Genomic DNA, 19,753 nt, shown 5'->3' on the forward strand with positions numbered 1-19,753 from the left:
GAAAGCGGTGGAAGTGGGGAAGCAGAAGCAGGAGCAGGAGGGAGCAGCGGGGCTGGGCAGGGCAGCCGCACTACAACTCCCATGACCCCCCGCGCGGCCGCGGCTCCTCCCCTTTTATAGCTTCCCGGACTACACCTCCCAGCTGCGCACTGCGGCGCATGCGCGGCAGCGCCACCGCCCCCCCAGCTCCCGCGGCCTGGCTGTGGAGAAGACGGCGGCGGCGGCGGCAAGATGGCGCTCACCAGGTGCGTCCTGTGGGCCCCTCACAGGCCCCTCACGGCCCCCGCTACCGCCCCCCGGCCTCCCTGCGGCTCCCCGGGCACCGCGGCGGGCTCCGGCCGGCGTTGGGGCCGCGCTCGGGGGCAGCTCTGCCGGGCCGCGGCCCCCCCATAGGCCCCGGGCCTGCTGAGGGGGCCGGGCCGCGGGGCGCTGAGGGGCGCCTGAGGGGGGGGTTGGGGAGGGGGTGCGGGGGTCTCGCCGCCGCTCGTCTCCTCCGCGGGAACGGGGAGCTGCGGGGCCGGGGGTGACGGGAGCCGCGGGGCTTTTCCCTGTTGTTTTTTGTCCTTACCGAGGGCTGGGGGCTTTGTTGTAAGCTGCTGCCTCGCCTGCACGCCGCAGCAGCGCGGCTCCGCTGGGCTGGGCTGAAGGGCCGACCTCCCGGGGGCTGAGCGCGGCCTGACAATACGCGAGCAAGGGCTGCGGGGTCGGCGTGAGCTGGGAAATAGGAAGTTGGGGAAGTGAATTTTGGCTGCTCGACTTCGGCCGGGAGGTGTCTAAGGTTGGGGGGGGAGGCTGTTGACAGGTCTGTTTGTGGGCGTTTGCCGTGAGAGCAGGGGAGGGAGAGTCGGCTGGACAGTTTTATTTTCTTGTTCGCTGCTGGTGGGAAGAGTACACAGAGGTGTGTGCCATCCCTGTTAGAGAATGGCCGTTGTCACACACCAGTTGAAACAAGACGGAATATGGGTGGATTTAACATCAGATCCTACAGGAGTCTTCCAGAGTGCTGAGAAAGTGCGAGCGGCTTTTGCAGCACTTCAAAAAACCTCTCTGTTTTGTGAGAGCAATGCATAAGTTTCATAAGTTGTTTGTAAGTAAGTCTGTGTAGACCTATGGTAGAGAAGATTTAATAATTTAAATAGATTTAAATAGATTTAAATTAGTAGCAGACTCAATGTAGGTTGAGTTTCACTGTGGAAAATTCTGAGAATTAACTTTGTGTCTCTTTTTTTTTTTTTTTTTTTTTTGGTGGCTGCCTATGGATGTACAGTTTTTTACCAGCTCCAACCCAGCTGTCTCAGGACCAGCTAGAACTAGAAGAAAGAGCAAGAGCTCAGAGATCTAGGCAGACTGCTCTAGTCTCATCACGAAGGGAACCGCCCCCGTATGGTTACCGGAAAGGATGGATACCACGCGTGCTAGAGGTAGATATTTAAACTGATACTGTAGCAGTATGTACGTGTTAATGAGAAAAGAAATATCTTTTCTAGAGGAAAAGTAAACTCTGAGCATCACAAACATAATGCAGAGAATTGTGCACAGCCTTACTACGTGCTGAATTCCCTTCCCGCCTAATGGATGTATTATTGGGCTGGGGGAAGTTGTTGTAATTAACCGAGTTACTTTAAAAGTTTGGTGATAAACAGCCTGTTTCAAGGTTTCTTCTCTTCAGAGGTTGTTTTATGGAAATAGGTCTATGGTACTTTTGGTTTATGGTCTGAGAATGCAGTGATGCTCTGTGAAGGTTATCCGTATCATCCCTCCATCATTAGTTGTTTAATACACACCCAGATCATAGCTGGAATAAGTGAACAGGTGGATAGCCAAGAACAGAATGCTGTGCGGTTGTGTGTGTATTGTGTTCTTAGGGTAGCAAAAGGTAGCTGCTAGTGGGGGGTTGGGAGGGAGAAATTCATGTTAGAGGTGGGAGAAAACTTACAAATTTTTCAGATGTTCATTGTGTAAGTATGTTACTGGCAGAATGCTTCTGAATGGTGTTTGGTGTGTTTAGCTATAATCCGTGTCACTTCAATGTAATCTCAACCAGAATTGTTAAAAGCTAGAATGGCAAATACAGCTGTATGGTTCCAATTCCAAAGGATTTTGGTACAGTTTTTCCATTGTGAGCCACAAATTGCAGAATTTGAAATGGTATTAGGCATAACATCCGAGACCTACTGTGGTGAGTCAAAGGCCAGTACTCCTGGGACAAGGCATGCTCTTCAGGTTTTGATACAATATTTCTTGTATGATCCTGGGTTGTTTCAAAGTGCTTCCATTGCCTGAGTTTTTAACAGCCTTACTCTCATATTTATGAGTTAATCCCACTGTCTTAAAGACTGATGCAGCACCTTGGTGATCCATTAGTGGTAGATAAGGTGACTACTAACAGTAATTCCTCTGGTTGTCTGAAATAAAATATTTTTATGGGGTTTCCACATTTAATAAAGCATGTGGTATTAAAATTTATACTTTCACTTCAGTTCTCACCTACACTTTTAATTACTCATGTTAATATTTTCATGCTTACTCTTTCAGGTGTTAGCAAAAACACTTAAGAAGTCAGGTCAGTTTCCAGCATCACTGGGCCACAAAATGATGGACGTCTCAAAGGGCTGTTAGGGACTTCCCTTTCTGCCTCATAAACAAATGCAAATTCTTCAGTAGTAGTTGTTTATGAAACACAACCTTTATCCAATGGTCCTAGAATGCCATCATTGAAAAACAGTATCTGTTCGTAGTAGATCCAGTTACGTAAAAAACTCTGAGGAAGGACTGACTTTTGTTCTGGCTGGTACTGGAGCATTGATTCTGTAACTGCTTGTTGAATGTGGGACATCCAGTGGTAGAAGTTAAATACTTGAAGCTGTATGTCAGGGAGCACTTGAAGCTAGCACGAGCATGTGCTGCTTTGAAAGGAAGCTGCCTGCCCATGTGCTCCAGCCTCAGTCCACACTGTTGGTTGCAGTGGTGTTAATTGTTTGGTCCCCTGGTGAATATGGAGGGGCATCTATCTAACTAAGACAACCATTCCTTTCCCTTGGTCTGGTTTGCTATCAGGCAAAAGCAATGCCATCGCAACAGGGAGTGGGGAGTTGCTGGTGCTGCTTTAAGCAAGTGCTTCCTTTGAAGAACTGCTTTTGAACCCATAGCCTGAAGTCAGTCTAGCAGTAGTACCAATTCCGTGTGCGTCTTCAGTGTTACTGAGTCAGGGTGGTCTGTTTGAGGAGGTCTTTATTTTACTTGTGTTCCTCAGAGGCTTTTAGAGCAACAGGTTGAACAAGAGGAGAAATAAACTGTTAAGAATACTGGGCTATTGGGTGCCTGCCCAGTTTCAATGTATTCGCATGTCAAAATAAGGAAATAGATAGCTGGCATCCGTGCCATTGTACAGCCATGAGCTGCAGGCTTGAAAGGAATTGAAAGCTTTTTAAATTTCTTCACTTCATTATGGTGCGATAACTAAAATTACAATAGTAGTAATTTTATGATGAAAATCTCTACTGGTTATTTTTTTTTTTTTTTTTACTTCCAGCGTTGCTTTATTACAGCAGATAAGTTCTTGGAGTTCTAATTAATAACTTGCATGTGAATTGTTCACGTACTGTCTGTCATATTGTAGTGCCTGCATGTTCGAGTCAGTGATATAGGCTATTTCTCTGTGCAAGAAATAATTCAAGATACTTCTCTGCAAGATGTCTATGCATTTTAATGTCTTTTCTTTTAACAAGTGAAGTTCTGTAGTCAATTGCTCTCTTACAAGCTAATATTGTAAATCTGCTAGAGCATTTACGTTTCATTTTGTTAAAATCAATCCACTGTTTTGTTCCTTTCCCACCAGTGCAAATGTTATGCTATGTGTTTGTCTTTCAGTCATTCACAACTTTTTCTTTTGTGTAGGATTTTGGAGATGGCGGTGCTTTCCCAGAAATTCATGTGGCCCAATATCCACTGGATATGGGCCGAAAGAAGAAAATGTCCAATGCGTTGGCTGTTCAGGTGGATGCAGAAGGAAAAATAAAATACGATGCAATTGCTCGACAAGGACAGTCAAAGGACAAGGTAATATTTTTTTTTCAAATGTGTAGATTGGGATGTATACCTGGAGGAGCTGTATGTACAGTTGCCAAAATTGCAGAAAGTTGATGGCTGTAGGATTTCATATTTTAACTGTATCTCAGTTGAGTAACAAAAGTGTTACATCTTGTCTATTCTCATCCTGTTTATCCTAGAAGACTGCAACACCTTTCAAAAAGAAGTGAATTCAAATCAATTACACTCCATGCTGTCATACAGATAGAAAGTAGCCTGACAAAATGTAAACAATACAGTGGTAACATTGTTATTGTGGGGACTTTCATTGTATTTTTACCAGACTTTAGTGTCTGGAATTATTTGTCAAGAGGATGATGCTAAAATACTAAATGCATCACAGAACTCTATAAATGTTAAATACTTGATAATAATTAGACGTTTGACTTATCCCAAAATGGAAAAAAAAAATTGTTTGGAGCAGCAGAGATGAGAAGTAACAATCATGCTGTTTTTGTTTTTGTTTTTTGGTGGATGCTTTAGGGCAAATAAGGGAGAAAATAAAAAAGCATAGTTAAACCCCCCAGTTTTTACAACTTTGTCAAAATATATCTTCACCTATACGATCAGATTCAATTTTCACGTAGTAAACCTGTTTGGATTTGAATACCAGGATCTAAGTATATTTGAAAAAGAACTAGAAGTGATGATAAACTTCAGCACAGAATGACTGATCTTCTGCTGTGCCTTATTAGTTCAGATTTCGGATACTACTGTAAAGAACATACTCTTTGTATGCATATAGGCATATTCTCATTTTGTGGCCATACTGAGCAGTATGTCAGAGCTGAGAAGCGTTTCCATAACTGAGCTCTGTTAGTGGCTGGGCTGGAATTATGGTTTCCTAAGTTCCTTCGCTTAGCTCTTCTGGATCAGTTGAATTCTGATTGCATCCAGATGAATGTAGATGCTAAGATTAAAGACAAAATATTGTGATTTCAGGGAGAGTAAAACTGTGGGAAAATCAGGTATTTGAAACAATTTCACTGGAAGACCTGATATTAGTAAATATGCCGTAGGGAGCAGTTCTTCAGTGAGTATTGAGCTGAATACTGTGAAATATTTTCTGTAAGATAGAGGTTTTGATAGCACAGTGTCAGTAGGATTACATAGAAAAGTTTTATTATCCTGAGAGTAGCAGTCATAATTCAAATATTTCTTCAATCTTAATACTCAGAGTTAAGAGAAACAGATACTTAGTAGCCTGTAAGAAATAAGATGGACTTTCTGACACTGTTCTGTGAGCTTCTTGTTTGGTCTGAGTTAAGAAGCAGACTTTGCTTTTGCTACAGTTTATGGATTTTTTTGAAGTTGAATTTAGTGTTCTGCCTTCTTGTAGCGGCAGCAGTTCCATCATCAGGCCCTGTATCTAGGTGGCTTGTCAGCAATTTCTGCTGTTGTACTGGTTCATCTCTCTCGCATCTGTTCCCTTAGATATTTAAAAAATAGTTGTTTCAGAGAATTTTCCTTTAAAAATGCTGACATAATTGAGATAGTCTGACAAGCCTTCTGTTTGGGGCTGGCAGAAAGTCTGCTAGATGTGAAAGACGGGATAATGTTGATAGATCTGGATGCATGACCTTATGGATCTGGGGATGCAGTTCCATGTGGTTATCCAGAGGAAAGACTTCCAGCACTACGGCTAGCTCTTGTGCTGCTGTGAATTCTGCCAATACTTCCTGTACTCGCATGACTGGAAGACAGGCTAAAATAAGGCTTGTGGAATCAATAATTGACATACAAGGGTGAAACTAATGCCCTGTCTCCTTAATAGGAGGAAAAAAAAAAAAAGGATATGTAATTGCTTGCTGCATTTTTATTAGGACAGAAAAGAGAGTGAAATTAAGGAACGGAATTATTAGGTCCATTACTTGTTTCCTGGCAAAAGTGGTTTTTCTATGCAGGAGATAGATTTCTTCTTTCTGGTCCAAGGCTGTGGCTTAGACACGAATGGAGAAAAAAGGACCACAAATCTTGTCTACGGTTTTCTCTCAAGATTGTGAATTCAGTCGAAACATTCATAAGAGAATAGTTTCAATGCTGAAGGAACTCCTATCACAGCAAGGGGACAGGTTAAGAGAACATGAGTAGAACTAAAATAATTTCAGAAGTACTTGTTACTCATAACTTATTCACCTTCCTCACAGAGTTTGATTTGAGAGCTTGTTGCCTGTTTTTTTCTTCTGTGGTATGCTTATCAGGCTTCCAAACAGCGTTGTAACGACTTCTGAGGTGTTACATGCCTCATATGGAGGAATCAGAGGAAGGCACTCATTCTGCAAGGCTTAATAGTAGCTTCTTGACTTATATATAAGATTGATGAGTGCTGTACAGAGCTCTTCTGGATATATAGAATAAAATGTATTGAGAGCAGGGATTTAAGTGTTAAATGAAGAACGTTCTGTCAAGACACTTGCCTCTATCAGATACCTTGTGGGAACTCTGAATGCGATTGATGACTAAATCCTACCATGAGATAGTTAGGTAAGATTGTTCTTTTTCTGCTGTTACGATGGCATGTAGATTTCTAATTGCTGCCTGTTAAGGCTGCCTCATCCAGAAAAAGAATTGTCTGTCTGTACCAAAAATTGAGCGTTTCATTTGTGGCTAGGAGATTCTGCTTTTCAGGCCAATGCTTCCTTTTAAATTCCCTACATGAAAAATGGTAGGGAATGAGCATATTACAGTATCAAACAGACCCAGTTTCCTCTTGATCCCGGATCAATAAAACATCCGAATTTTCATGTTAAAATGGTGTAAATGTCTAGAAAAACATCACAGTGCAACAACATCTTTCATTTGCCTGTCTGTATCACCTCAGAAAAAGGACTCCAGTTAGGACATGCAAGTGTGTCGGGTTTTGATGAAGACAAAATATTTGGTGGTTTCAGGCAAATTTCATACATGTTATTGATTTCTTCCACATTACTGCAGCTTTCCATTGGCATGCATTATTTCGGGGTTTAACTAGTTCATGTAACTCATTTGTACCTCAGTATGCTGTAGTTTTGAGGGAACCTCTTAGATTTTTTTTTCCTATTATGTCTTCTGGGATAATCTGAGTTCTTTCAGCATACCTGGTTCTTTGGGCAGCGAGACATCTGGATTTAGAATTAGAGGACCACTGCTCTGCAGTTGTCCTTCATTCAGCCTTTAAGATGCCACTGTATTGTTTATAGTATTAGAAAGGATTAAAATTTTAGGAGTGAAAGATGAGAAGCAGTAAATGGCTCGTGTCAAATTAATACTGAGGCTAAAGGTCTGTTTCATAGTTGGACATGCACTTTATTATAAAGTTGAAATAATAGCTATAAGAACTTTTAACTTTTTGAATTAAGACTCTCTGATGTTATTTGTTGGATTAATGTGAGACATTAGTGCAGTGTATTAGCACTTTTCCCCCTGTAATTATCTAATAACATTCTTTCCATACATTGTAAATTGGGACTTAAAAGCTGGTGACAGCTAGGTGCGTGTTCTATGAACAAATGTCGAAAAAAGGTTTCTTGAGCATTTTTTTCCAAGAACATAGAAATGTGATGAAGTGAAAAATTCTAGATACTGAAAAAGACATGTATGAAAATCTTAAGGAATCTTTGAAAACAGAAATGTAAACTTGAATTTTCTGTTTGTTTTGGAGCCTGAAGAAGAAGCATAGGAAAAGGAAGCAGGAAACTGTGTCTAATTTCCATTCTGAAAGTGATTTATGTAATTCTATTTCATCAGATGGTTGTTGGGTTTTTTTGTTTGTTTTTGCGAATATCCCATCTGTAAATCGGACTGAAGAGTACGTTCTTATTCTGTGGAAGTCATTGAGTAATATGTAATTGTATACAATAAATGCATTACAGTTAATTGTTCTATACTGTTGTATACAATTTAATTAATACCCAGAACTTAATCAAGGCCTGAAATATTCCTTTGAAATACTTCAATTTATTTGTGTTCTCCAGCACTAATAAAATATGTTGTCTTTCAGATTATTTACAGCAAATACACGGATCTTGTCCCAAAAGAGGTCATGAATGTGGATGATCCTGAACTGCAAAGACCAGATGAGGAGACAATTAGAGAGGTATCATAGGCACTGATGTGCCTGGTTATTGGAAGTACATTGTATGTCTTGCATATTTGATGAGGTGCATACTGTGGCATTTTTGCCTTCAGATAACAGAGAAGACAAGAGCAGCCTTGGAGAAATCAGTCTCACAGAAAATTGCAGCAGCCATGCCAGTTCGAGCAGCTGACAAATTAGCTCCTGCACAGTACATCCGGTATGTATTGCTGGTGCATGTGTATGACATTACATATAAAATCAGAATGTTCCTTTAATTTATGAGAACAGAAATTCCTCTTAAATTCTTTTTTTCTGTAAGTAGGATGAAACTAGTTTGTGTATTTTGAATTAACCTGCTGATGACAACAGAGTTTGAAGTGTGCTGAAGTATGTCAACGTGTCATGAGTTGTGGCACTTAAGGAGGCTTATTGCTTTAGCAACAAAATACAGATTTGTCAGGGAGGACTATGAATGATGCTGCCCTGAAAAAAAAAAAAAAAAAAAGGAAATGATAATATGGAAATATTAGGAAGCTGGTCCTTGCTTATAATGACTTCCTGAATCTGGGTTGAGGCAGGAGAGCATGGCCCTGGGAAGATGCATTCTGTCTAGTGTAGTTGATTATCTGCATATAGTCCAGTGCAGTTACCAGCTCCTGGCATTTACAGTGGAAGAGTCTTTAACTGGTGTGGATAAAATTAAAATGCCGCTAGAGCAGTAAATTGAATAAAATCTGAGGTGGGAAGGGAATACCCAGCTGGCTGCCTGCAGAGAGTTGAAGCGCTTTGTTTTATCCAGGTACACACCATCGCAGCAAGGCGTTGCCTTCAACTCTGGAGCAAAACAGAGAGTTATTCGGATGGTGGAAATGCAGAAGGATCCTATGGAGCCTCCAAGATTCAAGTAAGTAGTCAAAACTTCATAAAAAAAAAAAAAAAGATTCTCAAGTATATTCCCATACAACATGCTCATAGCAGTTTTTTGTTACTTGTTCAGAATTAACAAGAAGATTCCACGTGGACCACCTTCTCCTCCAGCGCCTGTAATGCATTCTCCCAGTAGAAAGGTATGAAATACCATAGCTATTCTAATTTTTAACTTGTAGGTGGATTCCCAAATTCTGCTTTGATCCAGTTCATTTCTGTGCACCTTCTCTTCCTTGTCCTTTTAATATGATGTTAAGTGATAGATTGGTGCCCAACAAAGACTATTTTTTCATTTGGATGGTTCCAAAACTACCTCTTTTCTTATGTAACTTGTCAAAGCTTGAGTAGGTTTCCTATGTATTTTATGCAGGTCTTCATTGCTGGGGTTCTCTGTGGTGTGAATGAGTAGACAAACTCTAGCCTTGGTATACTCATGCTACTCATAAACAAGACATAAGGCTTTTCTTGTATTGTGAAGGATTATCTTCTCTCTGAGAGATGAGTGTAGTGGTTCTTCAGTTTTTTACAAGTTGAACTGCCATTAAGTTTTCAAGTGTTAACAAGCTGACTGTAAGTTCTGGTCTGTGGTGACAGTTCAAGAGGGTGGCTGAATAGCTATGTTGTAACTTTCTTCAGTGTTATCAAAGGTACAGTGCAGAAATGAACATTTCCTTGCTGCTAAGAAGAGTTGTTTTCTTGTAGCAGTGTCCTGAAACTTGTACTCCAAATGATGTCAATAGTTTTATAGCTGCCTTTAAGAAAGAAAACAGTCTGTCCTTTTGCTATAAATCTAAAGATGACTTTGCTTTCTCTCCTCTATCAGATGACTGTGAAAGAGCAACAAGAGTGGAAAATTCCTCCGTGCATTTCAAACTGGAAAAATGCAAAGGTAATTAAGTTGTCATAAAATCACCTTTCTAATGCTGCACCTTAGTGGGGGACATCTCTGAATGATGTACAGCCTGAATAATACTGGTTTTAAATCCCGAGAGTGACACAAACTGGCTTCTTCCAGCGTGCAGAACATGCAATTGTACAGCTCAGTTTTTTTCTTTCTGGCATATTAGAGTTGTCAAATTGACAACAGTATAGAGCAGAGAGAATATATTACTTCATGGCTGAGATTATACATTTTGAGAGGAAAAAAATTACATTAGTTAAAATCCCTATAATAGTGCACTATGTGGAGGCTGAAACTAAAGTCTTTGGAGCTCACAAAGTAAGCCCGTCTACACTGAAAAAGGGAAAGGTAGTTTTTAGAGAACCAAGCATGTTTCTTTTTAGTGTTGCAGTCGGTCTCTGGAAAGTTACCCTTTTGGTGTTATTGCATTAATTTATCCTCATTAGTGGTTAGCTTAGCTATTTTTATTTCTTATTTGAGTAGGTATGTCCTATACCTTCATTTTTCTTCAGTAGCTAAGTTTCTGTTCAGAGAGAAGGAGAATTTATAATATCCTGCAATGACCAGTCTAATTGTTCTCAAACATAACAAGCTGTTGTTGTGAGGAGGCCTCTCTGAATGGAGGAAGGAAAAGCTGCCTGTTTTGATGTTATTTTTCTACCCAAACACAGCTGTATAACTGGGACTGACACTAATTAGTAGATCGAATTTTAGGTTACAGATGCTAATACCAAAGCAAAAAATGTGTAGAGCTCTCTAAAGAATCTTAAAATATCTTCTATAAATACTTCCAGTTTTCAGCTTCTAAAGGCAAAGCTGGCATTTAGTGTCTTTTGCTTTTGCTAACAGCTTTGCCCCTTACTTTCCCATTTTTGAATCATCTGACTTCTTTGTAGGTATGAAAACAGTTTGGGGAAAGTTTTAAGCACAAACAGTAAAACCGTGTAGACTAAGAAATCTAATACCTGTAGTTCTTAACACAAAGAAAAAGTGGAGCTTATTAATCAAAAACTCATTCTCATTTTTATGAAGATGCAACTTGAAGGGAAAATACGATCTAGATTTGAGATGGGGTGGAATTGGAGGGAAGCTTAATACTGCCTGGTATGAATCTGGAGTACATATAAAAGAGGTTTATTGCAGCCTATTTATGAATGGCCAAGTTCTGTGTTTTGTGTTGTGTTTTTTCCTTACACAATGAATCTAATAGTTTGCTATTAAAAATGTCAATGTCTGTGATTAACCGCCTATCTGTTTCCACTTTAGGGTTACACAATTCCATTAGACAAGCGTCTGGCTGCAGATGGCAGAGGATTGCAGACCGTTCATATTAATGAAAACTTTGCCAAGCTCGCTGAGGCTCTCTATATAGCTGACAGAAAGGTCAGGTGGTTGTTGAAACTGTTCTCTTTCATGTGGTTTTAACCTTCATTATATGTTTATTTCCTTGAGAAAATCAACTGGGAATAGGCTATAGCATTTTGGTCTGTCCTGCTTCTGGGCTTCCATAAGGTTTCATCCCCGGTATCTTTGAGTCAGTGGCTCAGTGTGGGGTTAAATTATTAGATGTTGTGTCTATTTCTTCTCAGCTTGAAGGCCTGTGGTTATCTGGCTTTGAACTTTAACTTTATAGCTCAGTTCCTTCCCTGTTTACTGTGTAGTTCTAGGACAGATGATCTGCTTGCATCCCAGGTGTTAGCTTTCTGTCATTTTAACTAGGGGTCTTATGTGTACAGGCTCGTGAGGCTGTAGAGATGCGTGCCCAGGTGGAGAGGAAAATGGCTCAGAAAGAAAAGGAGAAACATGAGGAAAAGCTCCGAGAAATGGCCCAAAAAGCAAGGGAGAGAAGAGCTGGGATCAAAACCCATGTTGAAAAAGGTACATTTCTTTGTTACTAAAAAACTATGGTGTTGTTTGTTTGTTTGTTTGTTTTAACACTTTTTGAAGTGCATGTTTGCAGAAATAACCTCAGAATTTATAATACTTAAATGTCAACTTTAACCATGACATCTCTTCTTACGTCTTCACTTCGACAGTCAGTGTGTTTGGTTACTTAGTGGGGGTCTGTTTTGGTGGGATCTGAGTTTAATACACTGCTGTGAGGTTGAGTGTATACAGGTTTAGGACTTCGAGAAATTCATAATTGCAACTGGATTGGTACATGTAATGGCTTTCGTGGACTGCTATAATTGATATTTTTTCAGAAAACAATTGTTCTGACTTCATCTGAGAACTAAACCATCTTTAAGTTTTCAAAGATAGTAAATAATAATTTGTTTCTCATATTATTATACCTGGTCGTATAGAGCTATAGTAATGTTGACCACTAGGCCCAAAATCTAATAACCTAAATCATAACCACTGTGATAAGTCTTATGTCTTGATTTAAATTACATTTCAAAGATCAAGGTGTTGAATTTACAGAGCAGTTCTCTTACTTTGCTAAAAGGTGGAGGATATGGTCATACAGTAGCAAATACTGCAGCTGGGGTGGACTAACCTCTCTCCAACAGTGCAGGCAGGGGGACTGGCAGGCTGGAGAGCAGCTCTGCTGAAAAACACCTGGGAGTGCTGAACATAAGCCAGCAGTGTGCCCTGGCAGTAGCAATATTGTAAGGGGCATACTAAGCTGCATCAGCAGGAATGTAGGCATGAGGTTAAGGAAAGGAGTAGTTTCCCTTTGCTTATCATCTGTTAGACTGCATCTGGAATGTGGTACAAGATGGACATTGATAAACTGGAGTGAGTTTAGTGGAGGGTTGCCAAAATGGTCAGGTGGCTGGAGCATCTCCATAGTAAGATGCTGAGAGGAATGAAGCTTGTTCTGCCTGGGGAAGAGATGGCTTGGGGGTACCTGATGGAAGCCTTCTTACAAGGAGATCAACAGCTACCCAGTGGAAGAACGAGATAGTAGGCAAAATTTGAAGTGGGACATTCCAGCTGTGTATCAGGACAAGAGTTTTCACCATAAGGACAACAACCAGTGGAAAGCATTGTCCAGAGAGGTAGTCTCTGTCCTTGGAGGGTTTACAGACCAAAGTAGACAGAGCTCAGAGCAATCTGGTTTGATTTCAGCATTGATCCTGCTTTGAGCAGGAGGCTGAAATAGACGCTCCTTCCAATCCAAGTGATTTAGTGATACTGGGTCACAGAAAGTTCTTCCAAGTGCTTAGATGCCTGTAGTTGAACAATATTTTTATGTAATAGAAATAAGTGTATGATACAATCGCCTGTGGGTTTTCAGGATATTCATGTGTAGATGGACAAGTATTCTAAGGCATTTTAAGTTGGGAAAATGTAGTTGTTGGATATGCCTGCTTGGGGTCTCTTGTCAAGGACAGTTAACTGCTTGTGGCATGAGAAAGTTTTCCATGTGATGTTTATTTAAAATGTAACATTTTAAACAGTGCTAAGGGCCACTTCTCTTTTGGAAATGAATACTGAATTCATCGCTGTGCCAATACTTGTGCCGTAGCTAATTCAGACTTCAGTAGTTGTGTATAACGAGCAATTTTGCATTTGTTCAGAGGATGGAGAAGCTAGAGAAAGGGATGAAATAAGACATGACCGCCGCAAAGAGAGGCAGCATGACAGGAATCTCTCCAGGGCAGCCCCTGACAAAAGGTGAGTCACAGTGATACATCCTGTATTTTCAGTGAGATCTGACCAGCATCAGTGGCTTTATTCCTTGAAGCTGATCATTGGAAGTGAGCTTAGATTTATGAATGTAAGTTCAAGCATCTTGTTTCTCTCAGCCAGTAAGATCTCTGAGTCTAAATGGCTTCTGTATGCTTAAAATCTCTAATATATTAAAATCAGATTGCACAGCCTTTCTAGAATATAATGAACACTGTTTCATGAAAAAAATAAATAAGACATATAGACCAAATCAGCTTGATATAAATTGCAGACAGTGGAAAGTAAATTTAAATGTTAATCCCAGCTGAACATAACTTTGCAAATGTTTCCTTTTCTAGTAGACAAATTTTAAATGTTACCTAGTAAAGAACAGTAATGGCTAACATGTGATATCTGGGGCAAATTGTTAGCAGCTAATACAAAATTGGCTTCTAGCTGAGTGTATCAACAAGTATGGTTTATCTGACTTAATCTTTATTAAAATTTTAAATTCAGGTCAAAGCTGCAGAGAAATGAAAACAGAGATATCAGTGAAGTTATTGCCCTAGGGGTACCCAACCCTAGGCCATCCAATGAAGTCCAATATGACCAGAGGCTGTTCAACCAGACCAAGGTAAAAATACCTTTTCACAGCTGTGTATTTTTCTATGAGAACACACCAACAGTTCATCCTGCCCTAGAGAGCATGGCTAGAGTCCTAAAGGGACCTTGTTTTTACAGATGGTGTGGATGAGCTCTGAAAGACATCTCTACATAACTAGTAGCAAACTACTGATCTTCCTTATCCATAGCTGATGCCACAAAAATGAGATATTCAAAATGTATAGCTGGATTAAAGTGGATTGGGTTTGTGGGGAGAAAGTGTATGTGGGGGTTGTTTTTGCCTTCAAGTTGCAGCGACTTCATTTTCTTTGTATAAATGCACTGATTGAATAGGGGAAATGTGCTCTGAAAGAGAAGCAAGTAAATACTTGCCATTCCCATTACTGCTTCTGTGAAAAACCCTTCTGAAGATATAAATAGTGAACGGCAACATTTGTTGTCCCTGAACTTTGTACTATTGAGAGATGAAAAAGTAGATTAGGCTTTAAAAAGTCCCTCAATAGTCCTGCAGTGTGTCAATCATTCTTTTTCACGTCTCCAGTGAAAGACTTGCAGGCAGAAAGGGAAGCTGATGAATCAAAACTGAACAAGCAGGCAGTTCTACTTCCATGGTTTACATAAACTTGTGCAATTTGGATCAGTCAGCTTAAATCGTGTTTTCCAGAAATCCTGAAAAACGTGCGTTTCTGCGTGGTTGTACTTGGCCATTATAGACAGCTGTACTTGCAGGGCAGACTGACATGATCCATTATTCTGAAATATGAATGGCCAGCAATCCTTCCCGTTGCTTTGTGACAGAGTAGAAGTGGCGCTAACTGAGGCTGGTAATCATTGTGTCATGTTGTCTGGTCTTAATCCCAGAGCCAAAACTACTCATACCCTAATGAAGTGCTTGAACCCGCTGGAAATCAGCAGTAAATCACACAACAGCATCTTTTTGTATCTGTCTGACAGCATGCCTGTATCTTGATGTTAAAATTAATTTAGCAGGTTTTGGACTCGTTTGTATTATACAGCTGTACATCTTTCTTCTTCACAGGGTATGGACAGTGGCTTTGCTGGAGGGGAGGATGAAATTTATAATGTTTATGACCAGCCTTGGAGAAGTGGAAAAGATATGGCCCAAAACATCTACAGACCAAGTAAAAATGTGGATAAGGACATGTATGGTGATGATCTAGAGGCTCGAATAAAGACAAACAGGTAAGGGGCGAAAAAATACAAAAAATTCTTAATTAGGGTTCTGAAGTTAAAAGCAACTGAGTATCATCTCTTCTGTCCTCCCAGGTTTGTTCCCGACAAAGAGTTCTCTAACTCGGATCGTAACACCAGAGGGAGAGGCAGAGATGGACCAGTTCAATTTGAGGAAGATCCCTTTGGTTTGGACAAATTTCTGGAAGAAGCCAAGCAACATGGTGGTTCGAAACGGCCTTCTGATAGCAGCCGCCCTAAGGAACACGAGCATGAGAGCAAAAAGCGGAGGAAGGAGTAAATGCCTCTGTTCCCTGAGTAGCAAAGAAATGGACTACTTGCTTGGACTTCCTTCAAAAGGCATTTTTAATATCACGGAGGTGTGTAGGGGGATGGCAGTACGTAAAGCAGTTCAGAACTCTTGTGCCAGGTGGAGATGCATATACACATTAGTTCTTTGACATAGGACAGCTACCCAGGGAGAGCGGAAGAATGGAGACCACTTTGAAACATTTCACAGGGGAACTGTTCTGTAGCAAGTGATCTGACTTTGCTAATTCCCTGTTGCCCAGCATCTCAGGGTAAGAATGTAGCCCCTTCCTCCAGCTTTAGTTTTTGTAAGTAGCTGAAGCTTTTATTTCATCTCTTAAAAAGCTCTCCTGCTGTATATAATTACTGTCTCATGCTATAATGATTCGGTGTTTCTTTAGTGTGGTTCTATACTTTATTTGAACAAGGAGGGGAAACAGCTGGATTCTGTTTTAAATCAAATACTCATTCATAGTTTCTCCATAATCTTTATTTTAGTTTCTTTACGTTCAGTGAAATAAAGCCACCTTCCACCACTCATTTACTCATTGTCTTCTTTCTGCTGATTGAATCTTCTGCTTTGCTGCAGTTTGACAGAGAGCTGGAAACAATGGATAGTATTCGCATTAGGCAAGAAGTTGTTTGTTGTTGTTGTTTTTAAAACTTCTGATATTTTATAACATTTGTATGGAAGGTAGACCTCTCCTCTTGCATGAGGTAGAATCACAAATATTCAGTTCCTGGCAGGAAAGTTAAAAAGATTCACACGGCAACAGTGATGTTTATCAGCAAAACCTCTTCTAAGCTTGGAATTTGAAGTGGAACAGAAGGTAACTATTTAAACCTAGCACAGAAAATGGGAGACATCATACATCTTCCTTCTAGAGAACCTTGCATTTCTTAAGAAATGAAAAAGCCAAATCGCCTTCTGCTTTTCATTTCACTGCAAAGAAGCATCAGAGCTCCTGTTTAGAGTATACTCCACACCACACACACACCCCTAGCAGGTAAAGGAAGGCGGTTATTTTACAACTTCAAGAATAAAATGTAGCAACGTTTCCAGAAATGAAGAAACCGACACTAAACATTCCTCTCTGCTAGTCATAGTACTTACTTTAAATAGGATGGTAGTTGTATGCAGCTCTGGTACTTTCAGCTCAGTTTATGACATTAGCTTAGGGCCTGGCTTGTCACATTTCAAGACTGAATTCACTAAGCTACTGCTTGATTTCTGCTCCCCTTCTGCACTACAGTTTAACGCAGAGGTCAGCTCTTAGCAGTATGTCCTGAGATAACCACAGTCAACATACTGCGGGCAGCTTTGCAGCATCTTGCAAATTTATTCTACTCTGCATTGAAAGTTTCAGGAGCCTCGTTGTCAGAACAATATGGCTGGATTCTTACTGAGTGTTCAAAGACATTAACTGATCAGATTTCTTGTTGTGCTATATTGTGTAGCTAGGTCAGATGAAGCACATTCAAATCTACAAGGAAATCCCCTCAATAATTCCTCCCTATTTAGGGACTATGCCAAAAGCAAATTTCTAGTTGTCACTCCACCATCACTTGTTTTCACTGAAATTTAAAGCTTAGCTTTACTCTGTCATCTTCCTTCTATTCCCCAACACAGAAATTAAATGTTGGATTCTGCCTCCAGAAAGCTTTATTACAAATAAGTTGCACAATGGTTTCTGAATAGTTTTACCACATTCGTGTTCCTTTACCTTAGCATAGGAAAAAGCTTTGATCTCTGGATATGGGATCTCTATGGTGTCTATGGATATATGACCCTAATTAGTCAAGCGGAGATGGTGGAATAAACAACTATTACTTATTTAAAACACACCAAATGCATACTTAAGTGGCAAAACACATAATCTCACATGAATTTGTATGGCAATATTTTGATGTTACTGTATTCAAAAGAAGATGGAGTTAAAGACCCAGCTCATTATGTTATTTCATTAAAGGATTTGTCATCTATTACCTTGGAACCTTCAAGTATGTGAGAGTCCTTTTGAAGTGTATTCTGAACATCTTCTGGAGATGAGAATTTAATCCAGCAATAACGTTTGTGAAAGCCTGTATCTTTGTCCTAGTTACCAATTAAAGAGAAAAAGCAGTTAATATAGGAAGTGTTCACATAGGCTGTTAACAACTTTCTATCGATGTTCAACTTAAGGATTCAGAACTTATCAGAAAACTTAGTGTACCTGTTTCAGAAGCTTGTTTCATACTTTAAGGCATTTACTTTCACTGACAGCATGTGGGGGGCCTAGCAGAGGCTGTTCTGCATCCCTTTTTCTCAATTTGAGTCCAGCAATCAAAAAATTTTAAGATTTTAAGTTATAGTTGAAGACTGGAATAATGCATAGCTGGATGTTTCAAACTGCAGTTACCTGCTATTAAGCCAGTCACAACAGAACTGACATTTAAATGGCTGCCTGATTTGAAAATAAGCCTTCTCGACGACTTGAAAGCTATTCAGCAAGATAAAGCAGCTGCTTACAGCACTGGAAAAGCAGGCTGCAATTCTAGATGACAAGCATTTAACTGCACCAAAAAGAAAAAAGTTATTTTTTTAAGAATAATTTGCCAGTCTGAAGAGACAGTTGTCAATAAAGCAGGGATTGGTGCAGGAGGGTCAGGTCTACTGAAGTGCCTATTATCGCAAGCTCCTCAATTCACTGAACATCAGGCATGATTGCCAGCACTCCCAAATAGCAGCAAAGCTTCTGTCCACAAGGTATCGGGGTCACGTTGCCCTGTTTCAATATCCCAGCGAAGTCTTTACCAGGGTGTCTACAGGCAGACTTTTGTAACTCTGGCAGTTTTACACATTAATGAATGCTCCTAAAGTTATCACCACGTCAAAACATGTGCAGCACTTCTGGCTTTAATCAACAACGAAGGCAGGTTTAAGGTAAGCTACCTTACCTACCTCAGCAATGGAGCAACACGTTCTGTTCCAAACCCGAGAAGCTGTGTGTGGCAGACACCTCCTGAACGTGCCCTGAACTTCAGCTTTCAGCAGTAACTAGACTGCTTTCTGCACTTCTAAACTGTTCTTCAGCTGATAACAAATCTAATTTAATAGAAGCTCACTACACACTTACCTTCATTTAACAAACTGCTTCACAGACAAGTAAAAGAACCTCTGCTCCCTTCAGCAATTATTTGTAGGCATTCCTCTTCTGCTCTGTTATGGATGCCTTTTTTTTATTATTATCATTCTCTCCAAGAAACTGCACCAGACACTGATCTACGTGCTCTAAATTGGATACCTGAAGAGCAGAGAGGCAGGGACAGCTGACAGCTCGGGAGCACATGAGGGGGAAAGGATTTCAGGAGAGTTCCTTGCTCTGGACAGCGTGTGAGCACCTTGGACAGGCAAAATCCTCTCTGTTAGGCCCAGGAGAGGAAACACATGCATGGTTTATTGGCAGAAATTAAGTGAAACCGCAGTAGAGAACCTACTTGGGTTAATTAATAAGAGGTATTTTTATGTTGATTATTGAGAAAGGGCAGGAACAGCAGGCTCTGAGGGATGCGTTTTTTAAGACTTGGATGAAAAACGTCAGCCTTGAACGAGAAAAGGAATGGGAGAGGAGGAACTGGAAAGGAGGAAACGAATTTAGGGTTGCTGGGAGCGCACCCAGAGCTCCCAGCCAGGCCCCCGGGGGTCTGCCGAAAGCGCTCCCGTCCCGTCCCGTCCCGTCCCGCCTACTCACGAAGGGCAGCTGGCACCGCTGCACGGCCCCGAACTGCGCGAAGTACTCCTTCAGCTCCTCTGCGGGGGGAAACAGCGCGGTTATTACACGGGTCCCGATCCCCCCGCGACCCCCGGAGATCCCAAGCCCCCACCCCGGCCCACGGGCAGGGCGGGAAGGTGCTGCGGGGCGCACTCACTGCTCGACACCGTCCAGGGCACATCGGCCACGAAGATGTCGAAGCCGCGCCGTGCCCGCCTCGCTGCCCGCGCCGCGCCGGCCGCCGCCATCTTGTGCCGCTGCTGCGGCCGCCCCCGGCCCGCCCCG

At 41.1% G+C, this 19,753-nt stretch overlaps 3 protein-coding genes across 3 annotated transcripts in view; 1 reads left to right on the top strand and 2 right to left on the bottom strand.

The window, feature by feature from the left end:
* The window catches only part of ADCK1 (aarF domain containing kinase 1), an 85,599-nt gene extending 84,896 nt beyond the window's left edge, over positions 1-703 (bottom strand). Inside the window, exon 1 of the mRNA XM_084520832.1 lies at positions 569-703. The gene's annotated coding sequence lies outside the window, so the exon portion shown is untranslated. The remainder of the gene's footprint in view (positions 1-568) is intronic.
* Positions 109-16,256, top strand: SNW1 (SNW domain containing 1). Its single transcript, XM_084520836.1, has 14 exons — positions 109-245; positions 1,268-1,421; positions 3,898-4,059; positions 8,069-8,164; positions 8,257-8,363; positions 8,946-9,050; positions 9,144-9,213; positions 9,897-9,962; positions 11,241-11,357; positions 11,711-11,852; positions 13,502-13,598; positions 14,109-14,226; positions 15,256-15,419; positions 15,504-16,256. The coding sequence occupies exons 1-14, from the start codon at positions 232-234 to the stop codon at positions 15,706-15,708; spliced, it is 1,617 nt and encodes a 538-aa protein (XP_084376962.1). The 5' UTR covers positions 109-231; the 3' UTR covers positions 15,709-16,256.
* Positions 16,189-19,726, bottom strand: SLIRP (SRA stem-loop interacting RNA binding protein). Its single transcript, XM_084520838.1, has 4 exons — positions 19,626-19,726; positions 19,448-19,506; positions 17,704-17,811; positions 16,189-16,317 (listed from the first exon to the last, which is right to left on the bottom strand). The coding sequence occupies exons 1-4, from the start codon at positions 19,714-19,716 to the stop codon at positions 16,258-16,260; spliced, it is 318 nt and encodes a 105-aa protein (XP_084376964.1). The 5' UTR covers positions 19,717-19,726; the 3' UTR covers positions 16,189-16,257.
* Positions 19,727-19,753: the final 27 nt, after the last annotated feature.

The sequence above is a fragment of the Aythya ferina genome (assembly GCF_964211825.1).
Source record: "Aythya ferina genome assembly, chromosome: 5".
NCBI classification, from domain to species: Eukaryota; Metazoa; Chordata; class Aves; order Anseriformes; family Anatidae; genus Aythya; species Aythya ferina.